Genomic DNA, 12,544 nt, shown 5'->3' with positions numbered 1-12,544 from the left:
CTAAAATTCCCAAATACACTCTTTGGTAATGTCTTCGCTGTCTGCCAACAGGGTGCCACTTCTGTCGGATCGCATGTAGAAGCCATTGGGTGCCAGAACCGTGAGCAAGTTGCTGCCCTGGAGCTCGATACAGAAGTTGAGGGCGAACTTCCCCCAAGGCCGAAAGGTGCCGAAGGATGTTATTGACCAGAAGGATCCACCCTGTGCTGGGGAGGGAAGAGCTCAGATTGCTGGGCCATTCTGGAGTTGGGGGAGTCTCTCTCAGGACAGCCTCTGAGGGGGCTCCCAGGAGGCCCATCACCCCTCCCAGACTGCCCTACCCTGCCTGTCTTGGCAGGTCCCTCTCTGGGAACATAGGATGGCAGGTTTCTGTTCTGTCCACCCATTCCAGGAGACTTGAAGTGTAAGAGCAAACAGAAACTCTCTTTTTTCTCCTATGAAAAGTGGGCCTTGAGTGACAGTCCCTGAAGTCTTAGTTGAGGCTAAGGGTGGGCTAGATCATGAAGCCAGGGGTGAGGAAGGGGAGCTACTCACCTTGGAAGTGATAGATGCCCTGGCGGCAGGGCAGCAGGTGAATGCAGTCTGGTTGATCCATATTGCACTGCAGGAGGTCATGTTCTGATGAGGTACCCACATACCCATACCGACCCCGCAAGGCAAGGAAGGGGCGGTTGGCTAATCGAATCCCAAATTCTTCATTTGGGCCTGAAAGAAACAGGAAGAAGTTATTTGGATGGGCTGTCTCTAGATGCTTTCCCAGATGGAAGCAGGGAGACAGGCCCTGGTGGCAAAAGCGTGTCATCAATATCCGAATATTTAGTGAACAGTTATCATGTGCCAGGTCTCATGCTAGGTGCTTGTGAAATGTTTATGAAAGCACTCATTACAGCATGGAGGCCAAGAAACTTTAATATTCTCCCTTCCTTTGAGATGAGTGAATCTATTTAATCTTCACGGTAAACCTCTGAGGCAGACAGGTTGGCTATCCCCTCCACTGATGATAGAGACAATGAATCTGAACCTCAGATAAGGGGGTTACCTCAGTGATGATGAAAAGTCGGTGACTCAGCAGGCTGTTGCTGTTCAGTTGCTAAGTCGTATCCGACTCTGCGACCCCATGGACTGCAACACACCAGGTTCCCCTGTCCTTCACTGTCTCCTGGAGTTTGCTCAAATTCATGTCTATTGAGTTGGTGATGTAGCAGGTAATACAGACCTGAATCTTCTGCCCCCAACTGTAGTGGTCTTTGTACCATAACCATAACTTTCTACCATAGCTTCTACCAAGATCCCTCTTTGAAAGTGACTCTGACTTAGAATAACCTGGCAGGGGCTACTTCGCCTACCTGGAATGGTGGCACTGGCCATCAACAGGCCGTTGGCTGCGATGCCCAGGAAGCGTCCATTGGGAGACTGTAGGAGGATCCTACCACAATTCCAGTGCATACGAAAGAAGGTTTCACATTCCATTGGGTGCCCATCAGCCATCACTGCCCTATGGCGCCTCTGAGGAGAATATTGGGAACAGAGAAGGGAATCAAGGACTCAAACTCTCAGCTTTTCTCTATTTTTATTCTTAGACTCTCCTTCCCATATTTCACCCTCTAGCTCATTTTTTAAAATTCTCTCAGGGTATGCTTATGCCTTCAGATGCTTTTATGGAAAACATGTTGTGAGCTCAGCTCTCCCACTTCTCCAGTCTGTGCTGTGTCCCATATGGAGAGAAATGAACTTTGGCCTAGACTTCAAAATCATTTCAAAGTGGATCATAGACATAAAAGTGAAAGTCAACCTATAAAACATCTAGAAGAAAACACAGGAGAAATTCTTTGCAACTTTGAAGTAGGCAATGGTTTCCTGGGGCCAAAGGAAAAAAAAAAAGCACTAACCACTTATAAAATGGAGAAATTGGACTTCATCAAAATTAAAAACTTGGTGCTTGAAACTAAAAACTTGGTGCTCGAAACACACTATTCATCAAATGAAAAGGTCAGTCATAGACTGTGAGAAAATGTTTACAATTCATAAATATGACAGAGAACTTTATTTTAGAACACACCAAAACTCTGACAACTCAATAAAAAGACAAGCAACACAATAACAGGCAAAAGAGTTGGTCAGTAACCTCACAGAGAAGATCTACAAAGGACCAATAGGCACATGAAAAGACGCTCAAATTTATTAATTATAAGGGAAGTCCAAATTAAAGCCACAATAAAATAGGCATTACGCATTTAATTTTACAGTGGCTGAAATTAAAAAGACAGATTAGACCTAGTGTTGATGAGATGGAGCAGTTAGAACTCCCATACTTTACTGGTGAGAACGTGAAGCAGTACAATGAGTTTAGAAAACTGCTTGAAATTTTCTTAAGATGTTAAATACACATTTATCATATGACCCAATAATTCCACTCCTACCTATCTGCCTAAGAAAACTGAAAGCACAGGCCCACAGAAAGGCTTGTACATGAATGTCCATAGTAACGTTGTTTACAATGGCCCAAACTGGAAACAACTCAAGTATTCATCAATAAGTGAAGGGATAAGCAAATTATGTTTGTGTTTGTGAGTAGTGTTATGGAATACAATCCATCAATAAAAATCAACAAACTACTGATACATGTGACATCATGGACAAATTTCAAAAACATTATCCTGAGTGAAAGAAGCTTATATACTGTCATACTGTATGATTCCATTTATGTGAAATTCAAGAGTAAGCAAGTCTAATCTATAGTGATAGAATGCATATTGGTGGCAGTGGGGAGGGCCAGAGGGGAATTTCTGTGATGACAGAAATATTTTCTAACTGGTGACATGGTTGCAGCATGATTGTATACATCTGTCAAAACTTATTGAATCGTACACTTAAAATGTGAGCATTTTATTGTGTGTCAGTCACACCTCAATAAAGCGTTTATAAATTTTCTTCTTTTTAAAGAGACCCGATCAGATGAAAGTGTGCCCACTGGATGAAAATGAGAGTTTATTGACAAGCGCCTCCACACTTCATCTCATCATCAGATCATCTGCCCTGAAGAAGGAAGAAGCGAGTCTAGAGAGGGAGATTCCAGGGCGTAAGGGTTCTCTTGTCCAGAAAGTCAAGGTCTCACCTGGGCTAGGTAGCAACCATTGGTTGAACGAAGCTGCAAGGCGAGGGTCTCGTTGTCACATTCAAACTGGAACAATGACATTGGGCTTATGTGCTCAGAGGCAGCACACACCTCCACGTCTACAGAGGAAGAAGATGTCAGAAGAAGCCTGAGTCTGGCCCCAGTCTGTCTCAGCCCCTTCTCCACACTGGATGACTGACATTCCCTCTGCTTTCCCTCCTCAGCCTTTCTCATCTTGGCCTATAGTAGCCTGGAGAAGACCCAGGCCACTTTTCTCGCAAGTCTGTGACCCTACTTTAAAGCCCATCTCCATGGCATCAGAGATCCTCTGGGGACCTCAGGATCTTCCTTAATCACCAGGTTCAAAAGTCCTCTCTGATCCCAAATACATTTTCCTCTTTTAAGCAAGCAGCCCTCCCTCCCCCTGTGGCTGTGATAGACCCAGTACTTGCCATAGATGACGGAGAAGAACTTCCGAGCCTTGGACATGAGGCTGACCCATGTCGGGCAATGCTGTAGGATGAACCACTCCTCGCCTCCATGGGGATTGGAGCCCAGGCTCAGGAGCAGGCGTGTGCCCTGTGGATACAGCATGCCTCCCTCCCCATCGCTCAGCGCCACAAGACCTCCAGGACGCACTTGCATGTGAAAAGCTGTCTGCGTTGAGGGTTGGGAGACCAGACGGTCTAAGTGGGACAAGAAGGTGTGTGCAGAGGTCTCCAGGTGGTAGCATCCATCTTGGAAGTGCAACAGGAAGCCACATTCCTCCAGACAGGGAATAGGTGCATCTACCCAGACTCGGCCCATGGTAGGGTCAGCCCGAGCATAGCAGTGGTTGAGGGGGCTGAAGAGGATCACGTGGACATGCAGGGCTGGCCGGGGGGTCCACATGTGGTAAGCTGAGAGGACCCGGGAGGTACAGAAAACATCCTCGCCATCAGATTCCAGGTAGCGACCACTGATGATGCACTGGAGGGTCCACTGGCCATTGCGGTGGAAACGGATGAGGAAGCACCCATGATGGCTTGTCCTTGGCCGCCCGTAGCACAGAGAACCGTCTGCCTCACACAGAAGGTAGAGACCCTGCAAGCTTCTTAGTCGTACCACAGCCTGTGTGTCATGCTCATTGCTCACTAGGATCTCCCAGGTCTGGAGGCATCAGGAGAGAGAAGAGGGAAATTAGTCCTGCAAAGAGGCTAGACCGAGGAGCCCTGGCATCGCTCCAGGACCTTCACTGAGATCAACCACCTTCCCTCTACATAAGCCTCCTAACTGTCCTCTCTTCTACTCTTTCATCCAGCGGTAATCAAAAGATTTCAGGGCACGTCCACCACTGGAGTCAAAGGGTTTCTCAAGATCCCAAGAGACACTGTAGGTAACCACCTCCTCCAGGTAATGGAAGGTAAAACTCCCTCTCTTCCTTGATCACTTCCTTAAATACCTAATTTTCCAATAAAAGCTTTGGGTTAAGTCTTTCTTCTCTCTTTTCTATTTCCCCTGGACAGCACAATCAAACAACACATCCACCCACCAGAACCACTTATCCAACATGGCAGGAGAAAAGCAAGACCTCTGACAAGCAGGCCACGGGTTCCAGGGATGAGGATGGGAGCACAGACAGTCGAGATGCAATTGTCTGTTTCAGCTGTGATCAGCTTTGTTACAAGCAAGAGGAACTTGTTACTGCCTCTCTCTCTAGCACCATCCCAGAGGTGCCTACAGCACTCTCTAAAATGAGGACCGACTCTCCAATGGCTTCTAGAGTACCCCATTCTCAAATTACAACCAGGATGTAGAACTTGCAGTAACTCCACTGGTCCAACCTCCCCGGACGCCTACAATCCTGCCTTCTAGCGTGGGTTCTCCTCCTTTCCTTTTGGTGATAACACAAGCCTTCTGTGCTGGGATAGAGGATGGGGAGCAGCCAGAGCAAGACAAGGCGGCAAAGCCAGGGCTGAGGCTTCACCACGTGGGGCAGGTTTAGAGACAGGGAGATGGCACAATGGCCTGTGAGCAAAAGCCTGGCTTGCCCTCACAATGGCAGAGGCTAGAAAAGTGACTAGGTGGCAAATATATCCCCACACGTGCACACACAGACACCCACACCCACACACAGACACACACATACACTCAATCAGCTTGGGTACCAGGAAAAAGGGTTCCAGTGCAGGTTTGCTCTGTTACCTGTCTCCGGCCCAAGCCCTTTGCCGTAGCCGTGACTGTATTCTTATACGTTTCATAGGTGAGGTAGGATCCTGCCCAGCTGATGAGCCCAACCCTTAGGTCCTCGGCCCTGGGCTGTCTTGGTGTCCACTCCACCTCCTCCATGGGGCCAGCCCCACAGGTGATGACCCAGTCCGGCCCAGCCTTCCCCCAGTGGTGAGGTTCCACAGGCCATAGGGCCTGGAATCAGGCCCTTAGTACCCACCGGAAGATGTTCCCAGAGTGAACTTCCCAGGAAGAGGCTGGCCCAGGGCCCAGCGCCTCTGTGACCCGGGAGCATTGTGACTGTGGGCGCTGCCCCTTGTCCCACCATAGAGGGGAAAGGGCACTGGCCCAGCAGCAGCAGTCCAGAGGAAGTGTGTCCAGAGCCTCTGGCACTTGCCAGGCATCAAGGTAGCTCAGTCTGGGAATCAGAACTCAGCCTGGGCCAGCGACCACGTGTGATTTCAGGCAAGTCTCTCCCCTCTTCACTTGTGTGCCTCATTTTAATCACAGGATAGAAATCAACCTCTTTCCTTTCTAGGAAGTGGATTCTGCCTGGCTCCCTTGGGGCTCAAGTGTTTTTAGAATTCAAGATATCCAAGAAAAATCTATTAACTTTTACGGCTCTTGGGTGGATGAGGCCGAATGGTCTCAGGAGATACTTTTCAGCGAGTGTAAGGAAACCCTAGATGCTCATCAAGGGTCAGATTACTCATGCTCATCAGAAAGGGCTGGCTTGGGGGCAGGGTAAGGAGAACGGCCCAGGTTGGGATGGGCACAGGGCACCCTCCTCAGTCCCCAAGGGCACTGCTGCTGGCAGCCAGCCAGGTTGCCCCTAAAGATACCAACCCTTCCCTCACCAGTCTCCGCTGGCCAAGAGCCTCCAAAACCCACTGCCTCCAAATCTCATGGAGAAAACCAGTCCAGCACCTGGAGAAACTGACAATACGAAATAAGAAGGGAGAAATGTCAAAAGAAACAGTGGTGGTGATGGTGGGTTTGTTGAGCTTTGCTGGAATGCAAAGGGAAAAAGGCAGAGTGAACCACACTTGGAGAATACGCCACACACTTGGTCCTCTACACATATCTTCCTGTTCTCTGTAGGTGGAGTCTCCCCAGGTAGAACGAGCTGTAGTGGTGCACAGTAAGGGACTATAATCCCCATGCCCCGTGTGCACGCTAAGTCATTTTAGTCCTGACTGACTCTTTGCGACCCTACGGACTATAGCCCACCAGGCTCCTCTGTCCATGGGGATTCTCCAGGCAAGAATACTGGAGTGGGTTGCTAAGCCCTCCTCGAGGGGATCTTCCCGACCCAGGGATGGAATCCGTGTCTCTCACATCTCCTGCACTGGCGGGTGGGTTCTTTACCACTAGCATCACTTGGGAAGCCCTCCCCAGACCCTGCCTGCACTTAAGTCACTCAGTCCTGTCTGACTGTTTGCAACCCATGAACTGTAGCCTCCAGGATCCTCTGTTCATGGGGGTTCTCCAGGCAAGAGTACTGGAGTGGGTTGCCATGCCCTCCTCCAGGGGATCTTCCCAACCCAGGGATCGAACCCAGGCCTCACACATTGCAGGTGGATTCTTTACCATCTGAGCCACCAGGAAAGCCCTACAAAGGTTTTATAAAATAAGGCCAATAGACACTGAGGGACAGAATCACCTGGTTAGCTTTAGATGCATTCTTGGGTCTCAGACCAGTCCTGAAGAATCATTTTCAGAAGTGTGCCTCAGGGCCCTTATTCTTAATGTTACCCCTGCCTCAAGTTTCAATGTGCATAGTCATCATTAAGAACCGCTGCTCTAAGCAGCTGGGAGGTGTATGGGAAATGGGAGTCAGGTGGTTTACGAACCCATGAAGGTAGAGCCTGTTAACTGCAGCAGAGGCCCCTTGGAATTGGGGAAGGAATGGAATTTCCTCCACTGGAGACCCTAAATACTTCTAATCTTCAGAGTAAGGAGGGAGAAGCTGAGCTAGATGAGGGTAAGGTTGAGTGTGCGCGCTTGGGGTAAGGGGCTGGTTTGGCAGCCTTAGCTGCTTTGCTATTGTTGTCGTTTAGTCTCTAGTCCTGTCCGACTCTTGAGACCCCAAGAGCCTGCAGCCCGCCAGATTCCTCTGTCCATGGGATTTCACAGGCAAGAAAACTGGAGTGGGTTGCCATGTCCTCCCTCCAGGGGATCTTCCCGACCCAGGGATCGAACCTGTGTCTCCTGCATTGGCAGGTGGATTCTTTACCACTGAGCCACCAGGGAAGCCCGAGCAGCTTTGAGCCCTGGCCCTGCCAGGACCATATTATCTTTGCAGCCAGTAACCCAGCCCCCGACTTGTAAGCTACAAACAACACGGAGTACAAACCACAGCAAATTTATTACTGAATATCCAGTGCCACATCGTAGCACCACCCGGAGACCTCCCCTCCCCTCCCCAGCTGACCCAAAGGGTACACCCGAAACAGAAGAAATGAAACCAAACCCAGATCCCTGCTCCTCTTCTGGAAGAAGGGGCCGTGGCCCTGGAAATCCCCTTCCACAGGTCCCAGCGGGCAGGAGATCAGATCCCTCCATGCCCAGAGAGTGGGGCTCCAGGCTCCCAAAAGAGAGAGAACATGCAGGCAGGAGCAGTGGCCTGGGTCTGCGGGGGAGGAGGAGCTGGAAGGGAAGGGCACTGCCTGAGGAGTCCGGGAGTCTGGTCCTCCCGGGATGATGCACGCGGGAGTTTCTGGGCAGCAGGGGCCGGCCCCTGGTTGGCTAGCGCTTCGACAGCTCGTGGGACAGCCAGTCCAGCCCGTCGTACAAGCCTGTGCCCTGGGTGGCACAGGTGGCCTGGACGTACCACTGTGGGGAGGGGGAGAGAAAGAGGTCAGCAGCAGGGAAAAAAAAGGAGATGGCTTTGTTTCCTGCCAGGCCTGGGGCTTCCTGGGGCCAGGCGGGCCCTCACCGTGCGGCTTCGCAAGTGCTGTAGCCCCAGCTTGTCGGTCAGCTCGCTCACGGGCATGGCGTTGGGCATGTCCTGCTTGTTGGCAAACACCAGCAGCACCGCATCCCGCAGTTCATCCTCCTGCAGCTGGGGGAGGTGAAGGGGGTGGGTGGAACGCAACTGTGCATGGGAGCCACCCCCCTTCTCCCTTCTAGCATATTTGTGGGAAGAACAATACTGTGTCATCTACTGAACACAAGACAGTTATCAACTGCTTAAGGCCGTTTTGGCCTTAAGTCCGGCATGGATCTTTTTCTAATTAGACTACTTGCCCAAGTCAAGGTGACAGTTCCAAATGGCAAAACAAGAACGTAAGAGGACGTTTCCCTCCACCTGGTGTAACTCCCCCCTCCCCACTTAACTTCTCAGACTCAGCTGTGAAGACAGGAGAGAAAACTCGAGGGAAAAGTCAGTCTTATACTTTCTACCTGACCCCGATTCAAAACAGGGTGAGTTACTTCCAGTGACTGTGCCCACAAAGAGAAAGGTACATTTGCGGCCCGAGAGGCACTTTCTGACTCTCACACCGGCACAGAGACGTCTCTTCCCCGGGGCTCCGGGTGCTCACCATCTTCTGGAGTTCGTCAGCAGATTCCTGGACCCGCTCTCGGTCATTACTGTCCACCACAAAGATGAGGCCCTGGGTGCAAAGGAAGACAGGAAGGAGGAGCTATCTCCGGAGCCTGGGACACACACACATCCTCCTCTGGACCCTTTGCTTTTCTGCCGGTCTTTAATTGTGTCGAAAGCCTGCTCATCTAGTAATCCTGCTCATTCCATAACGATCTGCAGATATCCTAGCACAAACTGCAGACATCCTGCAATGGATGCAGCCTCTGCCCTCAGGCAAGCGGTCTAGCAAAAAGATGATGTGCAAAGGAACAGGGAAAGACATGTGATGCGCCCTAAAACAGGCAGCTTGGCTTCAGAAGTCTGCTTCTAGGGAGAAGCGGAAGGTGGCTGGCTAAGTCTCAGAAGTATAAGGGCGATCTGAAGGATGAAGAGAGGCTCGCCTACAAATGAGGGTGAGAGGCTGTAAGGGTTTTTTCCTGGGTCAGGGCCAACACCTCAGCCTTCCTGATCCTAACACCTGTTCCCGTGGGGGTGGGGTAGCCCCAACCTGAGTGTTCTGGAAGTAGTGCCGCCACAGAGGCCGAATCTTGTCCTGGCCTCCCACGTCCCAGACTGTGAAACAGATGTTCTTGTATTCCACTGTTTCCACATTGAAGCCTGCAGATAATTGTACAACATATGAGGCAAAGTCCTGAAAGGAAGGAACTCATTAACACTAAGTGGATTCAGGAGGGACACAAAACCAGAAGGCAACGATGGAGGCCCCAGGGAAAAGAACCCCAAGAGGCCCGACTGTCCACAGACCGGGCGGCGCTAGGTCACATCCATCCCCCACATAGAGATACCCTGACCCACTTCTCAGGTAGCAGGATTCGATGTCAGGGTCAGTTCCCGGCAGATAAAGGCCTGGAGCAGATCCTCGGAAGGGCCCCCGCCGCGCTCCCGCTTCTCCCGGCTTCGCCTCCGAACTCACCTATGGTGGGAATGGTGGTGACAATCTCCCCCAATTTCAGTTTGTACAGGATTGTGGTCTTTCCAGCCGCATCCAAGCCAACTGCAACGGAGAAGGGCACAGGGATGGAGATGAGAGCGAGGGAGCCCCCTGGAGCCCAGAAAAGGGGAGCGGCCAAGACAGCCGATGCTGACGCGGGCGGAGAGCCCGGGCGCCTCCAGGTGCGCGCTGTTAGCTACCTTCGGGGCCTTGAGGGCTGTCGGGGTGGGGAGCGCCAACTCCTGCCCCCAGAGCGGGCGAGGGGCAGCAGAGGACTGAGGGGAAAGAGGCGCAAGAGAAAGGCCGAGCGCTCCTTTTAAAAGTCGTCTCCAAGGGCGGGGAATCCTCCCTTCTTACCAGCCGGGCTGGGGCGCAGGGAGCTTCACCCCACCCAGGCCCGCAGCTCCGGGTGTCAGGCCCCGGGGGCGGTGCTGCAGACCGCGATCCACCCGAGAGTAGTGCCCCCCGGGGGGTTAGGACGTGGGTGACTCGGGGTCGGAGACACGGGAGAACGGGGGCTGGAGGGACGCGGGGGCGGCAGGGCTGCGCAGGGGCCGGCGCTCGCGTCCGGGCCGCGAGCTTGGTCTGCCTCACCCATGAGGATCCGCATCTGCTTCTTCCCGAAGATCCGCGAAAAGAGCGCGGACACGGTGAGGCCCATGGCGGGGCCGGGGGAGGGGGCGCGGGCACCGACGCGGGGTGCGGGCTGGAACCGGCCGGCCGCTGGGGGATGGGGCGCAGCAGCAGCAGCAGCAGGAGGAGGTACCGCCGCCGCCTCCGCGCGTCCCGGCCCGCCCTACGTCACCTCGGGCCGGCCCCCAGCCTGGCCCCGCCCCAGCCCCGCCCCGCCCCGCCCCCAGACCCCGGCTCCGGAAGACTGACGCTGCGCGTCTTCACCGCGTCCACGGTTAGCGCGCCAGTTTCAAAGATGGAAAGGGCCGGGGTCTCCCCAGGCTTCTAGCACGCCAGTCAGGTCCTTGGAGCTGAACCAGCAACCCGAGCGAAGCCGAGAAAAGCCTACGACGCTCCGTAACGGCCCTCCACCCCCATCTTCAGTGGCCGGTCGCCGGGCTTTGGTTTGTTGCGTCCAACACACACTGGGCTCCGGTTTAGCTCTTGGTAACCAGCGGCCTCCACTGTGTGCATCACCATCCCCCCACACCCCCGGGGAAACGGGGCGGAAATTCCGTGCAAATGTCTTCCTCTTTCCTTCTGTCCTCTCAGCTCCCAGCGAGAGACTTGTAACGTTGCAGGTGGTTCAGTGACCGTAAACTCTCGAGAGGAGTACGCCACAGGTGGAGGAAGATGTGTTTCATGGTTCCTTAATACACTAGTTTCAGAGATCCGCAATCAGCAGAACCAGTGGAAGACCCCCAGTTCTAGACCCTACTCCTGTATTCTGCAGAACTCCGCCTTCTCCTAGAAGGCCCTGGCAAAAACCCCTTCTGGTCGCATCGGGCAGCCTTTCTCAAGCTCCTTCCTCACTCTGCCACAGACCAGGGGACCAGGATTTTTGGTGCACAGCTATCCTGTGAGGAGGCGCTCGCCAAAGAGCTTCACCGGTTATTTCCCCACTGATCTTAGCATCAGAGGGGGAAATTGCAAGATAGGAATTAATTTAAATTTCTCTTATGATAGAGACTGGGTCAATGCCGCACCCAGTACATATAAAACAAATGCTGGCTTGGTTCAATGGACTAAGTGATTGCTCAGTGGAGCAAGGACAGGCGTTTTGCCTATTCTGGATTCTCAGCGGGCTTCTAGGATCAATTGTTTGTGCAGTGGACATGGTGAGGTGAGCTGGGAATCAGAGATCATTTGTTCCTTCGTTCCTTCCTTCCCTTATTAAATAAATATCTATTGAGTACCCATTAGGTGCCATTGTTCCAGGCCTCATTTCAAATCCCAGTTCTGCCTTTTTTTTTTTGGAGGGCTTGATTTCGACAATACAACCTATCATTTTCTCATCTACAAAAGGAGACTGATAGCTGTCCTAATTGTCTCATGAGGTTATGGTGAAGATTAAAATGATATTAAAATGATAATGTATCTGAATGTTTGGTTTGATGCAGCTGGATGTTATCTGGGCTACCAAGAAACTGGGTTTCAAAAGACTTCTAGTGTCTGACCATCACTCTGTAGAGAACAGACTTTGAGCATCAAGTATGAGAGACTACATGACTCCTATTTCTCAGAGGCTTACATTCCTAAGAAGGCTTTTACAAGATTGAAGAGCACATTTAAAAGAGTTCTAATATAATAACGCAACTAGTGGTGATCAAGTTATCTTTAGCTCTTTCAATTAGCCTTTTTTCCCCTCTGTCCTAACATCTATATTTTGAACTTTTAATTTTGTGTTGGGGTATAGCCGTTTAACAGTGTTGTGATAGTTTCCGGTGAACAATGAAGGGACTCAGCCATACATATACATGGAACCATTCTCCCCGCAACCCCCATCCCATACAGGCTGCCACATAACACTGAACAGAGTTCCATGTGCTATACAGTAGGTCCTTGTTGGTTATCCATTTTAAATACAGGGACTTCCCAGGTGGCTTACTAGTAAAGAATGCCTGCCAAGCAGGAGACTGGAGTTCGACCCCTGGGTCAGGAAGATCCTTTAGAGAAGGAAATAGCAACCCACTCAAGTATTCTTGTCTGGGAAATCCCTTGGACAGAG

General features: G+C 51.7%; 2 protein-coding genes across 2 annotated transcripts; both read right to left on the bottom strand.

The window, feature by feature from the left end:
* On the bottom strand, positions 1-5,443 carry FSCN3 (fascin actin-bundling protein 3). The gene is made up of 6 exons (XM_055420269.2): positions 5,300-5,443; positions 3,568-4,264; positions 3,116-3,234; positions 1,347-1,506; positions 535-705; positions 1-206 (listed from the first exon to the last, which is right to left on the bottom strand). The coding sequence occupies exons 1-6, from the start codon at positions 5,441-5,443 to the stop codon at positions 1-3; spliced, it is 1,497 nt and encodes a 498-aa protein (XP_055276244.2).
* Positions 5,444-7,672: 2,229 nt separating this feature from the next.
* ARF5 (ARF GTPase 5) lies at positions 7,673-10,663 on the bottom strand. Its single transcript, XM_055420268.2, has 6 exons — positions 10,459-10,663; positions 9,847-9,927; positions 9,421-9,530; positions 8,869-8,940; positions 8,262-8,387; positions 7,673-8,158 (listed from the first exon to the last, which is right to left on the bottom strand). The coding sequence occupies exons 1-6, from the start codon at positions 10,523-10,525 to the stop codon at positions 8,072-8,074; spliced, it is 543 nt and encodes a 180-aa protein (XP_055276243.1). The 5' UTR covers positions 10,526-10,663; the 3' UTR covers positions 7,673-8,071.
* Between the last annotated feature and the right edge of the window lie 1,881 nt (positions 10,664-12,544).

The sequence above is a fragment of the Moschus berezovskii genome, chromosome 3 (genome assembly GCF_049115385.1).
Source record: "Moschus berezovskii isolate FMDL1 chromosome 3, NW_MosBer_1.0, whole genome shotgun sequence".
In the NCBI taxonomy this organism is placed as follows: Eukaryota; Metazoa; Chordata; class Mammalia; order Artiodactyla; family Moschidae; genus Moschus; species Moschus berezovskii.
This window is presented reverse-complemented; position numbering and strand designations above follow the sequence as displayed.